The 19,749-nt window shown below is 43.0% G+C and overlaps 1 protein-coding gene across 1 annotated transcript in view; it reads left to right on the top strand.

Moving 5' to 3' along the window:
- GFOD1 (Gfo/Idh/MocA-like oxidoreductase domain containing 1) overlaps window positions 1-7,936 on the top strand; it is a 72,383-nt gene extending 64,447 nt beyond the window's left edge. Inside the window, exon 2 of the mRNA XM_082297180.1 lies at window positions 1,511-7,936. Within this exon, the coding sequence (XP_082153306.1) occupies window positions 1,511-2,430 (920 nt within the window). The 3' untranslated portion in view covers window positions 2,431-7,936. The remainder of the gene's footprint in view (window positions 1-1,510) is intronic.
- The last annotated feature ends 11,813 nt before the right edge of the window (window positions 7,937-19,749 follow it).

A 19,749-nucleotide genomic window follows, 5' to 3' on the forward strand; every position in this document is an offset into this window, starting at 1 on the left:
ATTAAGTAGAAGGTAAATAGGAGCGAGTTGGAGAAAGATCTTTCCCTTCTTGTCCGTTAACTGGATGTGACTGCCACTTCAGCGATGACAGCCCTCCCTCCTTCCAGTTTCAGCAACTCAAATAGCAGCAGACAAAGACTGGGAATAGGCAGTGTGGATAAGCTGGTTATTGAATGTTTGGACTGTGACCCCCTTCTTTTTCCAGTCAGGCTGTTAAATATTCATGTAAGTGGGCTCAGATAGATCCCTGCCATCTGTCTGTATTTATATGACTTCATCCAAACAGCTCCAAAACATGTAAAATTTTATACTCAGAACAGCTCTTCAAAGAAAAAGGGATTTTTTTTTTTACCTACCTGAAGGGAACAGGAATGAAAATACAATGTGATTTAGCAAGTAACAACATTTACTCATTTGGACTCCATCAGCAAGGACCCAAATTCAGCTCTTTTAAGTGCCAGGCCCAGCTGCAGGCCAATGCTCTCAAGGCAAAGATCATATTTAGTGTCATATTTTATATCCAAAGTGTTTCATAGTTCACCTCATATTGATCATTAAGCATAAAAAAAAGTTTGTATGCGACAAGGAAACTGGAGACTCTGTCACTGTATGTGTGTGTGTGGGTACAGAATGAAAGTATTTGAGGAGGAGAAATCAGTAATAAGCCCGTTATTTAGCTTGCACTGCGTTCAGTTGCACACCTTGATAACCAGAAAAGGGGACTGTCATGCAAGCTTCAGTAAACAGTGTGCCATATGGACAATTCCACGAGGGAACAGATTGTCACAGCTACATTTGACCTGTTTTAGAGCAATCGTAACTCTCCCTTGGCACCATGGATATGCTGCTGACATTTCAGCAGAACGGCTTCAAAAAAACTTGAGTGCCATTGTCAGAATAGCGTGGCATTTTATGAGTGAGAAGCAATTTCTTCATTTTAAATTAAGCAGCAAGCCCAGTACTTCTCCTCCTCTCCTCATAGCCTCTTAAAACAGTTTGAGCAGGAAAGAGGGAGAGACAAGAGTACTGAGAAGACAAAGCCAGGCTTTTCAGTGTACCTGTGTTAAGTTACTGAATACATGCACTTGTGCCATTCATACGCTTCAGGGATTTGAATCTCAACCTCAGATTCAGCTCACAGAAGCCCCTGCACGGGCAGGTTATCTCAGAGGAGACATCTGTGAGATGGCTGAGGGGGGTGGTTGGTTTCATACCTGCTCCCAGAAGGTAGCTTACTTTCTTCTGTTCATGCTCTCACCTTTGAGCCATTTTTAGACATGAGTGCATTTTGAAAATAAAAAGGAATACATTTTCACTGTGGTGCTCAAGAAACTCTTAACATGCATTTTGGAAGCATGCCAGAGTGGGTCTTTGTGCCTTGAAAACATTTCAATATGGTGTTACTCTTTAAAGGGTCTTTCTCCTTGGCTTAGTCTTTAAGAATAGCCTGGAGGCTTTCAGCTTACTCAGTCGGTAAATTTTTGTTGATCTTTTTTCTACTGTTTTTCAGGCATTGGGAAAAACGTCATCTGTGACAGAACGGCGACTCCCCTGGATGCCTTTAGGATGATGACTGCGGCTCATTATTACCCAAAGCTCATGAGTATCATGGGGAATGTTTTGCGCTTCCTGCCTGCTTTCGTGAAGATGAAGCAGCTGATCCAGGAGGGTTACGTCGGGGAGCTGCTGGTGTGCGAGGTGCAGGTGCACAGTGGGAGCCTGCTGGGCAAGAAGTACAACTGGAGCTGTGATGACCTGATGGGAGGCGGGGGCTTGCACTCGGTCGGCACCTACATCATCGACCTGCTGACCTTCCTCACCAGCCAGAAGGCCGTGAAGGTGCACGGGTTGCTCAAGACCTTCGTGAAGCAGACGGACCACATCAAGGGCATCCGGCAGATCACCAGCGACGACTTCTGTACGTTTCAGATGGTCCTGGAAGGGGGTGTGTGCTGCACGGTGACGCTCAACTTCAACATCCCGGGGGAGTTCAAACAGGACATCATCGTGGTGGGCTCGGCGGGACGGCTGATTGTGATAGGTACTGATCTCTATGGACAGAGCAACAGCTCTCCTCAGCGGGAGCTCCTGCTGAAGGACTCCACGCCAGTCAGCAACTCCTTGCTTCCAGAGAAAGCCTTCAGTGACATCCCGTCCCCCTACCTGCGGGGCACCATTAAGATGGTCCAGGCTGTCCGGCAGGCCTTTGAGGACCAGGATGACAGGAGGACCTGGGACGGGAGGCCCCTTACGATGGCTGCCACTTTTGATGACTGTCTGTATGCCCTGTGTGTGGTGGACACCATTAAAAAGTCAAACCAGCTGGGGGAGTGGCAGAACATTTCAATCATGACTGAGGAGCCAGAACTGAGCCCGGCATACTTGATCAGCGAAGCCATGCGGAAGAGCAGGATGTCTCTGTACTGCTAGCTCTTTTGTGCTCCTAGGAAAGAATAGTAACCAGACAGGTCTTGAAGGAGGTGGTAATTCAGCCCCTGTGAAGGGCTTGGGTGTCTCAGAAACAGCTGAGGATACAGGAGAAGGAAAAACAGTGTCTAGATCAATTAAATCTATTGGCAGCTAAATGCCAAACTGATACGGTCCTTCAAAATGCCCAAAACAGACAGGAGACTTAAGAGCTGATAAACTTAACTGTTTCAATAACAGTATTAGCTGGCTGATTGCAAAGATATATCACAGACTCATCCCCTGCTTGCAGGTGCTTTAGATTATCCAGTTGTGTTTACTGTGAAAGGTTGGGAAGATCCTTTTAGATTTTCCTTACCTACCAGAGGACTGTGAAGGTACTGTCATGTCATTAAATTTTCTGTAGTGTCTGACATGAATGTTCCTACCATGGCAGCTGATACCACCATGCTGTATTACTACACCTCCAACCAACACACAGAATAACAGGACTTGATGTGAAAGTGTTGCATGATTCAGAAAATCTTGGCAGCTCACTTTTCATACAGCCTGTTAGGAGCTTCTCTGTGTTGGTTTAGTAGTTGTTTTTTGTTTGGTTTGGTTTTGGTTTTTTGTTTTGTTCTGCTTTTTTAAAGCACAATTAAATAGGAAAATGCGTGGCTTTTAAAACAAAGCAGTCCTCAACCACAGTGCATATGCCTGGGTGTTTGGGGAGGGAGGGTCTTCTGTGAGCTCCTGGTAAGCTTCAGTGTTATGTGTTTGCTGATTAAAATGGGTTGTGGAAAACCTTTGTGGATGGCAAGTGGCACGACACAGCAATGATAATGGGTTTATTGTACAGGCGAACTCAGGCTAGTCTTATGATGATTTGCTCAAAATTTCCTGTGCTTTGGGATTGACTTTTGAGTGAATATATCATGCATTTTGGTTTTAGGTGGAAAACAGTAGGAATACATCCCAAAACCATATGATGTTTAGATGAGTGGTGTTCTTTTAAACTGCTGTGAACTCACACTTGAGAGATGCACACCAACAAGTAACTTCATATCCCTCAATCCAGAAGCTCTCACCTCCACCAAATGGTGTGAGTGAAAAACAAAAGGGATGAGAAAATTTCCAATCCATTTACAAGGAAAAAAAATTACATAGGACCCCCAGCCTCCTCACCTCTTTAAAGTGGCCAGCTACTGGTACTGTATTAATCATTCCCCTGTCACCAGTGCAGGGGTGGACAAACTCTTTTGCTATGTTTGTCCTGTTCTTCTTTTTAATATTTTAGGTAGCGTCTTGAAATAATTATTCTTTTGATAATATCTTCTTGAAAGAATATAGTGAAAGGCACATGGTTTATCCCAGTAAGGAGGGATACTGTTTTTCTGCATAAAGCTGCTCCAGTGCTGATGTGTTTACAGCTCTAGGTCTTCAGATAGTAAAAAAGTAGAACACAAGCATATAGCACTAAATCATATTAAACTTGAGAAAAACCTTTTCAGTGTTTTTTGTTAATTTTGACTAGGGGAAATAAGAGAACATTCAGATGAGCAGTAAATCTAAAGAGAAAATATGACCCTCTTTCTCAAGGCTGTCACATTAGTGTTGCCATTTTAGCTTGGAAAGAGAACTGTCATAGATTTCTTTTTTTTTTAAACCACTTACAGTTTGCTATTTTTGAGGAGCACTAAGAACTTCCCTAGGGTTTTTCCTACAAATGACTCTGATTGCTGTGTGTCTGTCCTATGTCCAGTTCTAGAGCTTCAGGTTTTTGAACAGGAGGGCATCAGTAGTGGGGTTCGTCTTACCTGAGTGTAGTCATCTCAGTCGGGTGTCTTGTCCTGATCAGCAAGAACACAGCAGTCAATACAGAGAGAGCTCTCCAAAGGCTGACTCAGTTCATCCTAGGACTAATAGAGAAAGGTGCCCACTGGAAATGCCTGTCTTCCTCCTTTGCAGAGAATTTTGGCTTCTAAATTTTGAGGTGGCTGAAGTTAGGAAACTTGACTCCCAGCCCAAAATTATTCATGTGTGCTTAATATTTCAAGAGCATATGTGTGACCTTTCGTTAAATAGTCCCCAAAGTGCAATAGTGTGACTGATGAAGGTATAATGTAATACTGCAAAACCGCACCCTGGGGGAGAATTGTTTCTATCGATGTTGTTCTGCCAATTCTAGAAACTCTCTCTGGGGCTGACTGTTTCTGGTAAAACCTCAGGCAAGCCTTTATCATTCCTTCTTGGAAGCAGCCCTTGACAAGTTTGGTTGTTTTCCTTAAAAATGCATTTCTCTGAGAATTCCAGAGGTAGTAGCTGGGCCAATAGGAATTTCCCATTGCAGCTGTCATAGTATATACCATGCTATCCAGTTCCTGCCCTGAAAAGTCAGTAACACAGAAGAGAGGGTTTGATCAAGAAATCACCTGTCTTCTGAAAAACAGAATTACCCCCACGGGGATCAAGAGAGTTTTCATACAGTGAAGCAAAACCCATTCACTGAAAAGAGTGGCTAGTTCAAGTCATGAATGCAAGCCTGGTGGATAATTAACCACGTCTAGTTAAACGTCCTCCAAAAGTGGAACCAAACATGGACCAAAATGTTTGTGAATCTTGCTTCTCAGTGGTTTGGCGATTGTGCTGGAGTTGCTGTTCATGTCCATGCACTTCGTTTTGGTGCACAAATGTTGGCTGGTTTTCCTGTCTGTGTTTTCTTCTTTTCCATGTCTTTCTGGGTTTTGTGATACCAGCTGGAATCCTGTTCCCTGCCCCTGCAGCAAACAGGCGAGACACAGTGTGTAGGGATAGTACTACTGAGCTCAAACTTTCTGCCCCGGATCCAAAGGTTTAGGTGACAGGCATCGTTCATCCTCTGTGCAGACCTACTGATGCAGCAGAAAGAAAATCCAATGCTTTGGTTACACAGACATCTGATGCTGTTTTTAGTCCTGGCTTGCAAATGGATTGAATCTGGTACAGCTTGTGCTTGCCCAGAGAGAGCAGGGTGGGGCCTCCTCTTCTGATGGCAACAGAGATGCTACATTTATGTTATCTAAGGGGGATAGCAGCAGGAGCTGCATATATTCAGGATTGTTCTCTAGGAGGTGAACGTGCTGCAGTGTCAAGTATAAACATACTAAACTTCCACCTGGCTTAGAGGAGGAAAGAATTGGTTTAGTTAGTAAATGTGTAGTGTTATTCTGACAAATTGTTTGTTTACAGTCTGGGATCTTTCTTGGCAGCATCCAGCCCTCTGCTCCTTTGGTACAGTTGAAAGCACATGGAATTGCCCTAAGTAGCCCCTGGAGTTCATGCTGGGTTTAGGAATTTGGGCAGCAGATAGCAGTGATGTACTTGATGGAACTCAGAAGCAGTACCACTCCAGGAAACGCGTATTTGGAATTGCACTTTTAATGCTGTGCCACAAGGTTTGAGATGAATGCTGCTAAATTGGTGCAGGCCTAAGAGCCAAACTGCAGCTACTGCTGGAATTTACAGTAGCCCCCAAATGAATTTGTTCATACACTAGGTAGGAAATTTCATTCCTCCTTGCCAGGGCTGCTTTTGGAGAGGCTCTTTCCTTTGCCGTCAGCCTGTGCACATAGGATACCGATCATTATGGTCTGTTGCCAAAGACAAAAAGAGCCAAAGGGTGAGCTTTGCTGCTCCGCAGGGTTCTGTTCCAGTGCTGGGACAGTCAGCTGAGAGAGGGTGTTTTATTTCCGATGGGAATTGCATTGGGGTTCACACCATGGGTAGGGCAACCCTACGCTGTGTTGACAGCAGGGCACAACTGAACTCCTTAAATGTGCCTGAAGGGAGGGTGGTGACTGCAGCAGGAGCAGCAGGAAGGTGTGTCTGCAGGCTGGTACCTCTATGCTTGCCCTACAGGGAGGATACACTGGTGGTGTGGAGGGTGAGGGCTGCACCTCCTGACGGTGAAAGCAGCAGCCTCGCTCCACCTCTGTGGGAGCCCGAGAAGGGACCCTGCCCTTGGAAAGCAGGATCTGTCCCATACTCCTGCTGGATGTGCACATCCTCAGTGCTGATCTCAGTAAAGTCCTACATGGAAGCATAAGAACTCTGCAGGAGCTTGAGGTTTTCTATATCTAGTATCGTGCATTTGTTAAATCTGTAGTACTTTAGCTGCATAGTTAGAAAATACCAGGTAGAGACCTTTCCCATGCAGCCAACATGGCAGAGAATCAGGGCATGCCTCGATGAGTTTCGGCTCAGGATGGGCTGCTCTGGAGCTCATCCTTTGCTTTGGCTGGAAGTTTGAGACATCCCTGCCCAGCCAGCATCGGGCAATCAGAGGCACTATCCATTTTGTACTTAGTGTTTCCTTCTTTTCCATAACTTTCAAAAAAGTGACTGAACAAGTGAACAGCTATCCTGGAAGTTCAGCCATTCAAAAAAAAAAATGAGGTTTTCTGCTGCGCGTGGTCACAGCACAAGGTCAATTCAATTTCTTGTTTATTTTTGTGTCCATGCAAATGTGGAATAGACCCAGACTCAGACAATCTAAAATGACTCATTGATCTACCAAGACAAGGCATATTTTATTTAATGGGTAAAGGTAAACATAGTATCTTGATGTTGTTCTTGCAGAGATACAGAAATGAGTGATGACAGAACTTCTTGTTGCTGGGAATTTTTGTATTTGACTTTTATTTATGTACTTCAGCATAAAATATCACTAATTATGAAGTCTATTCACTGTTAAGTTCTGTATTTACAAGGGTTTAAAAGTACCCAACAGAGTTCTGGCTTTGTGCAGATACTCCACACTGGTGTGGTGTTCCAGTGGCCCAGTGATGTACCTTAATATGTATGAAACTCAACACTGGACTCAACCTCTGCAGTGCTCTCTGGGTATCTGGGGCTAGTTGTGAAATGGCAGGATTATTCAGGACAGTGGTTTCTTTTTGTTGTTGAAGTTGTTACTTGTGGGGAGCAAAGTTTGTAAATTTTAGAGATGAAATGTGACTGAATAATATTTGGCAGTCTTATCTGCTTTAAAATTTCCTCTTTCTTGAGCTGCTGGGTGAAGTCTGTCCAATAAAAATAATTTCCCTTAACTGCCCACTTCAATTTGCTCGTGAAAAGAAGAAATTTTTAAGTAAATGGGACTACACATAATGCTGCATTCATGAACTGATGTCAAAACCTCATGACTTAATGAGTGTATGAAGCCACAGACCAAACAAGTAATGTCTTTTTTGAAGCTGCCAGATCAAGGCCTTGGGGTTGGGGAATGAAGGGTATCAGTGCAGGTCAGACTGAAATAGCTTTTATTCAGCATTTTGAGTAAAATGAATAAACAGAATGGCTATGGTCAATCCAAAACTGAACACATGTTTGTATAAGGTTATTTACATTTTTTTCTTTCAGGATTAAGGTTTGTATAAGGTTATTTACATTTTTTTTCTTTCAGGATTAAGCTCCATTTTTAAGGAATGCTGTTTTGAAATGAAAGGTTTTAAAAATCTATCTTTTATTATGTTTTGGCATGTGTGAAATTAACTGGGGTTAGGTGTGGGGTGGGTTTTTTTTTGGTTTTGTTTTTTTTTTTTAATTAATATTTTAAAAATCTCATCCATTTGGTTTAAAGACGTTCAGTGAATTCAGCTGCCCTTGGGCAGGTTCAGCTCTGAACCTGCACCCTCACTCACAGTGTCTTACAATGACCCTATTTCTGGTATCTGAATTTGGCCTTCTGGGTTTTATTTGTGTCTTCTTGTGGCAGTGGGATTCATTCCATGGAGTTGGCAACAGATAACGAAGATACTTTTTGCAGCAATGTCAGCCATCTTCTTTAAAAGCACTTAACTCTATTGACTTGTTTACCTTGGTTATTTATGACCTTCCAGCCATGTGCTGTCCATTATTTGTTTTCCTTTTTTCATACCAGCCATTGGACTCGCTTCCCTGCCCTGTTTCTCATTCCATTGCAAACCTGGAGGCGAGTCTCCCTTGTTACCCACTGAGCCCCTGCTCAGTCTGTGTTACACATGGCATACAGGGTGGCTAACTACAACTTGAAGTGACTTAACACAGGTCCATTACAGGACAGGTGAACACCACAACTGCTCAAGTATGGGGCATTCCAAGTACCCAGCCAGGGCAGGAATCAAAGCTCCCTGCTATGCTGTGCTTCACAAGCAACACTCACTGTTTCTCTCCCACTGGTTTGCTTTTATTTGATTTTGAAAATGAGAATATGTTCAGTTTGTTGCTGTGTCAATATTAAGTATATATTTATTGTTTTTCAGACATACATACATATATAAATGCTATATATATATAATGTCAACGCATGGACATATGTACAGTAGATATTTTAAAGAGCTATTTATCAAGAAAAGTAAGTGTTATAAGTAAACAGAGTTTATATTTTATATATTATGTAGATAGCAAAAAACAAAAAAGTGGTTAAATTATACTAGGACTTTTGGGGGTGGGGTTGGAGAAATGGGCAAGGACTGGTTCTAGCATTTTAAACAGCCAAACTACTTTGTACGGAAGCTGCCTGCTGTGCCTCTCGGCTGCAATATCTGTTTGTTTCTTCTTTTGGAAGACGATGTGCATTGTTACTTTTACACTGCTTGGGGAATGTAGTTAGTTTATTCTCAGCCAACTGGTATGTGCTGCTTAAAACATGGTTTCCTGCTGTTCTGCATATTTGCATTGATGGAATAAAAGGATCTTAACTGGCAAATAAAGACGTAAAATGATGTGATCCCGGCTGTCTGTGGGTTTTTCCCCACACTTGTATTTGGACGGGGGGGTTGTGAGTGTAATTGCCATCACCTTTGCCTTGTTTCTGGCCTGCCTGTTAAGTTCAGCATATCAGAGTAAAATAGATGGGGTTTGTGCTTGGAGGTGGGGATTTTGACGGAGGGAGAGGAAGAACGAGGTTTAACACTCAGCTCTTGAAGGTTTTATGTTATGGCAAAGACTGAGCTAGTGCCTGTTGGAGGGGTGTGTCCTGAGGAAACAGCTCCTTTTGTTTTCAAAGGATGCAAGTAAGTCCAATGGGAAGCAAAATTGGGGCATTGGACATCCTCCCCCACTCCTGCTGCCTGGAGATCCTTTCTCCTAAATTTTCTCTTACTTCTGGATCCTTTCACTCCTTTTTTTCTCCAGCACAGCCTGAAGATCCTCTTCCTACCTCCCCACTGGTATTGTGGAATGTTTTTGCCTTCCCAGTCCTCAGCTGCCTCCAGTGACTTCCCCATACCTACCCCCATCCTTGCTCCCATCTGCCAGGAGCTGTCTGCTTATCCGGTGCTCCTTTTCTCCCCTGTATGTGGAAGTATCTAAAGTCTCATAAGATCTTGTTATTCCAGCCCCTCTGTTGCTGAATAAAACGTCACTTGGGTATGAAGCAGAAGAAATTCTGGGATCTGAGGGAAGATTTATTGCCTCTGTGACTGATGTGTAAAAAGGATAGAGCGTTTCCTACATTGCCTTTTAGAGCAGAGCACACAGAAGGGTGTTGGATTCTACTTGTGTCAGTAGTGCTCCAATCCCAAGCACTATGAAAGTATGTAAATTTGAGGCACCAATCTCTGAAGGAATGGGAAATTATCATCACTTACAATGCATGCTCCCCTCAGATCACATAATCTTGTAAACTGTATATTTTTCATATATAAAAAAATCTACAGAGTGGGTATATTTTATACAAAATTTACAGTGTGGTTTCATCACAGAAATGTAACATGTTAGCAACTTCTATTACTACCACTGCAATTAGCATACTGTAAAGATGTCCTGATGTTTATATACGCATAAAATACTCTTTATCAGTTTTAATACACATCATTTTCTTAGTCTGAAGATAAGAAAAGCACAAGGCAAGGAACCATCAGTGCCCAGGTCTTCAGGAATTATAGTTTAATGTTTGCCTTGCCCTCATGAGTAAATGTAGTATAACCTTGCTCGGGTTTCCAGATCACCGTCTCCAACCAATTAGGCACTGAATTAGAATAGGGCCAAATTTCACGGTATATCCTTTCCCATCAACTTCAGAGTACAACAAGGCCTACTTGTCTTTCAAAGACTAAAACACAGAAATCTCTGCAAAACAGCACCTGGGGGAGCAATTACTGTGAAACAGTGTTGGAGATACAGTGGGGTTATTAATACAGCGTTCCAGCGCACAATATATAACTGTAAGGTGAGTGCAAGTGCAAGAGCAAGTCTAAACATTCCACACTAATGAGGCTGCACAAGTGCTAAGATAAACACTTCCAAAGCTGTGTCAGCACACTGAGACACTTAAGTGTAGATTTATGAGCCCAAGTAAAAGTTCTGCTTTTAAAACAAACTGCAAAAATGTAGGGGAGGGGGAAAACCTCTTGCCATTTTCCCTAGTTTTTGAAGAACCAAGGCTTCCACAGTTTACCCTGGCTTGTCGTGCTGTTTTCTGGAGCCCCTATTGATTAGCAGCTATGCAGGAAAAACAATGGGTGGCTTGTAGCCATAAATATTAATCAGAAGAATGTTAAATGCTTTGCATTGTTCTCTTTGGGAATGAAGAGTTTGCTGGGGCAGGGGTTATTAAAACATGCTGCTGTGCCAAAGAGAAGACGCACTTAATGCCTTTGCTATTTATTCCTGTTGGGCAGTGGAAAGCCCATGTTTCAGAGCTGACACAGGTGATGCCCAGAACAACAGGGCTTTACACCAGCATAGCTCCAATGGGGTGACACAGCATGGCTCTTCTGTGACTGGGCAGCCTTTCCTGGGTTGGAGGCTGGGAGAAGGCGCCTCTCTGCTCAGTCTGCTCATGCCCATGTGCCTGTGCTGGTTCACAGCTGCAGTCACCATGTTCAGCATGGAAGGAGGAAATTTCCATCAGGCATCCCTTTCCATCAGGCGTCCCCAGCAGGCAGCCCTTGGAGTCACCAGAATTGTCACCTGCCCCACAGCACTGGCTTAGTCCAAGCTGTAACTCATGTCCTGCACACATTGCCTTTTCTAATGTATTTTCCACTTGGGAATACTCCAGCTAGTGCATTTAGCATCACAAACCTTCGTGTGCACCACATCTTTGCTTTAAAATTAATCATTGCAGCTCCACAAACAGTTTCTGAGGGATGAGGTAGGGCTGCTGCCAAGCCCAGGGCACCACTCCTTCCTCTTGTCTCCAGCTGCCTGTTCCTGCCGTCCCTGAGTACAGGCACTGGGGAGAACGTGTGCAGCCACCTGGTTAACACAGTCTTGGATTTAGCTGAACACTAACATTGTGAGGTTTTTACTAGGTTAGTTTTCAGGCAGAACAATTCCCTGGTCTGAGTCATGTCGACAGAAATTTATGCCAGATCACTCTAACAGCAGAATGTGAATAGAAATCAGGTGTGCTGACTGCCAGAAATGTGCTTTTTTCATCAGATCAAAGACTTGGTAGAGTAACTACAGAATAATAAACAGGACCAAAAGAAAAGCTAATAGAGGAAAAAAATTTTAAGTTCTGCGTGTCCCTACAAAAGGATATACATGTAAGCAAGTGTTTCTTCAGTGGCCCCCTCTCCCATACACGGAAGTGGTGTATATACAGATTCTAGAGAAACGTTTCACAGCCTGTTCCAATCTGTTTTAATAACTCTGCTTTTCACAGTTAATTACATCTTGCAGACTAAAGGCTTTTGCAGATTATCAGATCCCATCCAGGCAATGACAACAGCCTCTGAATGCAACCAGTGTTGTCACTTGTGCTAGTAACTTTTACATGGTGTTTCAGCCAAACCTGGAAAAGCTGAGACCCAGTTTTCAGACTTTGAGAAGGCAGAGATAGTTGGAAATGGAAATGGTGCTTGACAAGCTTCTTTGTTTTCCCAATGCTATCCCTAAATTGCTAGATTTTATATTTTAACACTCCTAGTCAGTGGTGATAGCTATGCACCTTATGGAAGTACCTGTGATGAAAAGATGCCTTCCATTACTAGCTGTGACAAGCTCTCCAGCTCACGAAGGAAAGTAATCAGAATGTCAGAATCAGGATAAAAAGCAGATTTAGAAGAAACCAGAACATTCCTGGCTCTGATGATTGTCTATCCTGTTAATTGTTAGAAACATCCGAAGCATGATTTCTGTCTTAGATCTACTTATATTTGTCTAGATCCTTTCTGTGGCACTGTTAGGAAGTTAGCACACAGTAGACACGATTCCAACTAAGCAAACTGCTTGAAACCACTCTCTTTTTTGGTGATTATGAAATTAATAATTCGCATTCTGTGCCAATAGTCCTTAGTGGCAGAGGATGGGCCTCGGTGCTTCCTCTGCTGCTGTGGATGCAGCCGAGTGTTGAGGACTGATTGGCAGAATGGAAGGATGTTGGGATTACAAAACTTGTGTGTTAAGAAATGAGTCTGTGTCACAGTGTAAGGCAATGCAGGTATAAGCTGTGCCAAACTCTTTCAGCACAACATTTTTTGTTAAAATTGACTATTTTTCCGTTCATTTTCTATGCCTTTTGCGTGCAGTTCCATGACAGGAGAAAGAACTTTCTGGGAGATGTCCTTCCCCTCTGGCTACAGACCTTGATACCTGGAATTAATTCCTGTCTAGGCCTACTGCAGGACCAGGACCTCTGTGAAGAAGAAAGGACTAAGTCACTTGCTGAATTGACAAAGCTCCCAGCTGTCCACTCACGCTGGCAAACTTTGTACTGCTTCACATGTATGAAGTGTCTTCTAAACATTAACAAATCCCCTCAAAATGAGCTGTTGTGATTATTCCCATTTTGCAGCTGGCAAGGTGGAGGCAGAAGTGAAGTTGGTGAGATCACTCTCTAATGAATTTCTCTTTTCTCTGAATATCCTACTTGGATTATTAGGTTTGCTCTGTCCCAGTGTCTGAACCTATCACTCAAAATGTCACTTTCAGAGGGCCTTCCAAATGTCTGAGATGATAGAAATGTCCCATTCCAGACCAGGTTGAAGCTCAGGTCTTTATGGAACTCCAGCTCACTCAGAAATACTCTTACAAAGAGCAATATTTTTTTATCCCTATTTTTAAGGCAGATTTTGGTAGGATTTTCCTCCTTTTATGGACGAAGTGGTGAGAACTATTTAGCTTTATAAAATGATTTTTATATTTTTTACTGTGAGGATGGTGAGACACTGGCACAGGCAGCCCAGAGAAGTTGTGGATGCCTCATCCCTGTCACTATTCAAGGCTAGGCTGGATGGGGCATGGAGCAACCTAGTCTAGTGTAAGGTGCCCCTGCCCATGGCAGGGCGGCTGGAATGAGATGATCTTTAAGGTCCCTTCCAACCCAAGCCATTCTATGATTCTATGATTTTAAAACTGTAGTGCTGGAAGATTTGAAATTACAATTCATATTTCTGTTTGGCTTTACAAAGAGGGTACATACCATTACCTTCACCTTGTCTTTTGAAAATTAGAGATGAATGGCAACCCACACTGCTCAAGGCCATGCAGAACAAGTCTATGACAGCCACTTCCACATCCTGCTGCTTTAATTTCTAGTTCCCTTTAAATAGTTCTCAAACCTAATATAATTCCCATTCATTATAATTAATATAATTAGTCATATATAATTAATGCCTAATATGCAGTTGTGGTTTGTGAATACCAAATAAGCTAAGGTTGGCTGCACAGTCTGTATTCAAATTCATCTGCTTACAACAGAACAACCAAACCAATACCAACAGCTTCACAGCTATGTGAATGCATGTTGTGCAGTTCCATCTATGGAGGGGAAGGTGAGACTGCACTCTCCATGCATTGATTTTAAAACCAAGCTGACAAAATTAGCAGCATGTGCTGACCAGAAAATCACTAGGTAGCACAGAGCTGCACTTCCTGTTGCGTGTTTTGAGAAAGGATGTTTGACGAGTGTATCTGCCTGCACCCTGTGGCTCACAATGCTCAGCTTGACAAAGATTTCTGGCCCCAAATCCTTCAGAGAACATTGCTTTCAGTTCCCAACAGCAAGTTCTCAATGGTAATGGCTGCAAATCATTGCAAATGGCTGCAAATCATTGTGGAGGCAGATGATAATCATCCTGGTGTAATTTGGAAATTGTCCTATGATTTTAACAACTTCACATTAAAGCAGGACATTGACAGTACCTCTAAACCCCACAGGAATGCAAATGTAGAAGGCTGACAGAAAATCACCATCAGGAGAGAGGTGGAGGCTACTTTGTCCTGTTGCAAAATAAACGCCAGTTCACCATTCCGGCTTTACCGCTTGTCTTCATATACTAAAACAAGCCTGCAAAGCATGGTTGATATGATTTCGAGTCATTAATTAGTTGCAGCTCAATCCTTTGTGAATGCACTAGAAAAGCCCTCTGAGCTTCACTGAGATCAAAAGCCTGCTTGTGCACAGGGCTCCCCTCCCCCTGGGCAGGCAAGCTTTCTGAAAGAGAGCGATTAAGTGATAAATTATTCTTTGGAGGTACAAGTGCTGTGTCTGCTGGGTTGCTTTGGTTGGATCCTTACATCAGTGGTCCCAGTGAGGCCATTGGGTTGGGTTCCTGCCTTTGAGCCTAGGCAGCAGGGTGGAGCTATGAACTTGTTTCCGTGGCCAAACCTGCCGGCAGCTACTTGGGTGCTGTTCTCAGCTCTGGTTCTAGCCGAGGAGGGTAGAAATGGGGTGCAAAGCTTGATCATAAAATAGTTTGGGTTGGAAGGGACCTGTAAAGCTCATCTAGACCAATTCTCCTGCAATGAGCACGGACATCTTCAACTAGATCAGGTAATTCAGCCCCCCATCCAACCTGACAATCAGTGTTTTTAGGGATGGGGCATCCACCACCCTGTAATCAGGTATACTTGGTTGAGTGAGGAAAACAGAATCTAAATATCATATTCAGCATGTGACCTTGAAATGGCATCTGGACACATTTGTGGCTCTGCTACAAAGAGAAATATTGCAAAGACTGAAACCCATTCTTAATTCCTACTTTGTTTTGCATTTTGTCACAGATACCTGCATATTTTTGCCTCACCTCTAACCATATATAGCGATCATAATAACTATACCTCATCCAAATACCAGAACTCGATTGGGCTCCTCAAGACATCTTATTTAATTTTCCCACTGTCCCTAAACTGACCAACCTTTGTCTCATTGTCACCTCATTGTCCTTTCTCAATTAAAGAGTAAGAAATGCAAGACAATATTATTTGGAACTGTTTATTAGTTACTGTGTAGTGCCCCAAACGTGCCATGCTCAGTGACAGCACAAAGCATGTGTTTGGTCCTATTTAAAAACTTGCAAGCCTTTTTCAGGCAAAAATGTCAATCTTAACACAACTACTAATTGGGTTGGTAGAAGAATAATTAGGGCAGGCACAGCTGAGGTTACACAACAAATCAAAGTTATGACTAGAACTCAGAAGACATTATCCTAAAATATCACTAACATAATCTTAAAAAAGCCCCTTTACATTTGGAGCAAGCAACTGCAGTTGGTTATTTCCTTCATAACTGTCTCGCAGTTTCTGTGTATCTTTGCAGACAAAACCATGGCACCTCTGAAGAACACTCTTTCTTTAGCAGGATGAGAAAACAGAGAAGTAGGACACATTTGAACTCAGATTTCCAAGTTCAGCCGCTCCTCTTGCTATTTTCAGCCCCGTAAGCCTTTTCCTTGCTGTCATTTGGAGATGTGTGTTAATGATTACAGGGACAGTGTTTGGTCTGCTGGGAGACAAACCTGCCTATTGTGCTGCCATGCTAAAATGAAAGGCTGAATTCCCCTTTGATGCCAAACAGCTTTATAATTTTTTTTTTTACCTCAGAGTGTTACATTTTTTCCATCTGACTTCAACAATGAATTGTTGTGAACATTAATAGTGCCAATATTTGCATTTTTCTCTCAGGTAGAATGTAAACAGCACAGTGATGCTGTTTTGGCCAGGAAATGGGGCCAAGCTTTTCCAGGTCTGCCAGTCTTCATAATGAAAAGGTTATGTGAATGTATAAGTAAATTGTCCTTTCCATTAACACAACCCTACTCTCCATCTGGAAATATTCATGCTTCTGAAAAAACAGGAGATGATTTCTTAGAAAAGCTGAAATGACCAAACTTGTAACTCCTTTCCTGAACATCAATCATTTCCTATTACAACAGGAACAAGGGATGGTGCATTAGCAAGCTGAAAGTACACACTGAATTTGATACACTGTGAAGATATTACCAGACAAGTATCTTTTTTTAAAGAAAGTATATCTTCCATCAGTTTAGAGCAAATGAAACCCACAGGAATACTCCACTTATTTTTCGTATGTTACATCCTTGTGTCATAATGCCATGCAAATATGGACCTCCACACTGTATAAAATTGACATTCCATTGCTTTGCATTTTCCACTTTTTTTGATAAATTCACATAATGAGGTGTGCTTCTGATCTGTAGTTCTGATCTGTAATTCCAGTGATAGGTCAGTCACACAGCACAGGCTGAACTGACGTTCCAAGAGCAGCACATCATTCACAGAAAATTAGTGAAGCTTTGACAGCAAAAGCATTGCTTTTCATGAAGAAACATGGACATGATGCAGTCCATATTTTGCAATAAAAGACATTAACAATGCCTGTTTGGCTTCCTTCTCATGTGACCTTGTATGTCAGTGAGTAATTCACTTGAGCAATATAAAGATATCACTACAAAATGCAAGCACAGTAATACAGTCACAGATAAAAACAAGAGATGCAGGATGCTAGCAGGGTACTAATTAGTTTGGCTCTGCTATCTCAGATAATTCCAAGCCAATTCCAAACCTGTTTCCCTTTTATCTTTTATGTGTGCTACCTTTTCTGATGTCATTGCAGTTTAAAAGAATTCAGTGTTTAGGTTATCATGGTTTGGATACATGCCTAGTTATGTATTATTGATTAATGATGTATTAATCAATTTTATTATAAGCACAGTCCTCCACTTGGCTGATTGACACTAGCAGATATAAATGATTAAATTCTGCTTTCATTTACAGTGGCAAGAAAGAGATTCTGTCAATAGGAATGAAGATACTTTATGTCCCTAGACAAGGGAAAATAAGGTCATTATTTGGTTTATGAAAATATAAAATGTTTTAAATTAAATATTTAAGTCATGAGTCACTTGTGTGCTTTACAACACTGAGTTACAGCATATAGAGCCACTTGGCAAGTGCAGGTGGATGTAGAAGGGCAGGTAAAAGATAAAAAGGCTGTTAGAGTAAGAAAGTCCAACCCAAAAAATAGGTTAGTCAGCTTTGGTTTGCTGTGGATGTGTCACCACATAATAATTGTTCTAGTCATTAGCAGTTCATGCTTAACCTACACTTTTAATTTCATTTGTGTTTTGAAAAATCTCAAATTAAATTCTTTAATTTATTTCCAACTGACCTAAATATTTATGTAATATTTGCAACTGATCTCACTATAACTAATTATGTTAGAAACAGGCACCATTAAGAAAATCTCTGTGCGTAAGAAGCTTTCTATATAGGGGATTTTAAAACTTTACTAGGGGAAGAACATTAATTTTATTGTTTTTCAGGACAGGCATTGATTTTATGCTACACTTTTATGCAGCTAAATATTTCAGAACCTGATTTTGTTTAGGATTTTTTAGCAATGGCATAACATTCTGTTAATATTCTGTATCTCCTGCACTGTAAATTAGTGCTAAAATAATTGTGTGAGCTTCATGCTTTTTCAGAGCACCACTATAGCTATGTAATACATCTTGACAAGGCCAGAAATGAATGATTGAAAATTACAGAGATTTAATTTGCAGTAGCTGTTTCCTGCGTTATCGATAACCGTGGTTAGCTCCCAACACCACCGCACAGCTCTCATCCCGAGACAAGTGCCATCTATCGAGAAAAGATGTATTTGAGTTGAGGAAGCCCCAAACGACTAAAACTGGAACCAGTCTGCCACCTGCTGCTGAGTAGAATTATTTCAAGGTTTGCTAAGACTTGTACTGACCCAAAAAAACAACTGCTGTGTGAGCTGGGTTTGACAAAAGCCTTGCCCATTCTTCAAGAGTGTGCTTTCTCCTTGGCTACTTCAAAAGTGTGGAGCAAGATTAAAATAATGGGACTTTGTGTGCATTTGATAATAGGCCCCATAACCAAAGCAGCTGCCTTGTCTTCTCTCCTTGGCACTGGGGAGGCCACAGCTCGAGTGCTGTGCCCAGTTCTGGGACCCTCAATTCAAGAATAATGCTGGGGTGCTGGAGCAGGTCCAGAGAAGGGCAACGAAGCTGGGGAAGGGTCTGGAGCACAAGTCCTGTGAGGAGTGGCTGAGGGAGCTGGGGGTGTTCAGCCTGGAGAAAAGGAGGCTCAGGAGGGACATTATTGCTCTCTGCAGCTGCCTGAAAGGAGGGTGAAGCTAGGTGGGGGTCAGCTTCCTCTCCGGAGTTTCAGGTTGGACATAAGGAAGAATTTCTTCAAAGAAAGGGTGTCTAAACATTGGAATGGGCTGCCCAGAAAGTGGTGGAGTCACTGTCCCTGGAGGTGTTTAAGGAAGGAGTGGATGTGGCACTCTGGTCTACTTGACAAGGTGGTATTTGGTCAAAGGTTGGACTCGATTATCTCAAAGGTCTTTTCCAACCTAATTGACTCTGTGATTCTGGTACTTCAAAACCTTGCTGCAGCTAGCTCAGGCACTCGATGGCCTCGTTCAAGTTTCTGCTCCTGAGAAGGGGCCACGAGCTGAAAACTCTGCTCCTGCTGCAAGCAGCTGTCTGGTCCTTGCAATCGGACAGCGAGGGGCTGGCAAGATCTCAAACATAAGCATCACCAACAACTACAGAAGAACCCTAACCCCGAATCAAAATCACACTACTAGTTTGACGCCCCACAGTTTCAGCAGCACAGGTTGGTTTTCGAGGCTTTCGGCAGCGATATGTAGGTCCCTTATCTGTTTTGAGGGGTGGGATAATTATCATCCCGTACTTTGATCACATGCACCCCAGTAAACCTTGGTTTTGCGAAATGCACTTCGCTTCCCAGAGGTCTCTCTAACTAACGCGTCCCTAGGAGTCACCGCGGATGGGGCAGAAACACCGAGCACACGCGTTACAGCAAACAACGCGGTGCAGCCCTCAGCGCACCCCGCGCCAGGCGGACAGCCGGCTCTAAGGGACGGATGCCCTCTGAGGGCAGACGATTGAGCTGGGGGGGTGACGGGGAGCACAGGCCGGGTGCGTGAGGAGCCCCGTGAACCCGAAAGGCTGCGAGACGCCCGCCGCAGACCCCGCGGCCCCCGAGCGTCCCCAGCGCTCCGCCCGCCGCCGGGGCGGGACGGGCCCGCGCATGCGCCGCAGCCGCGCCGCGCTCCGGCCGCGCCCGCCT

The sequence above is a fragment of the Coloeus monedula genome (genome assembly GCF_965178545.1).
Source record: "Coloeus monedula genome assembly, chromosome: 1".
NCBI lineage: Eukaryota > Metazoa > Chordata > Aves > Passeriformes > Corvidae > Coloeus > Coloeus monedula.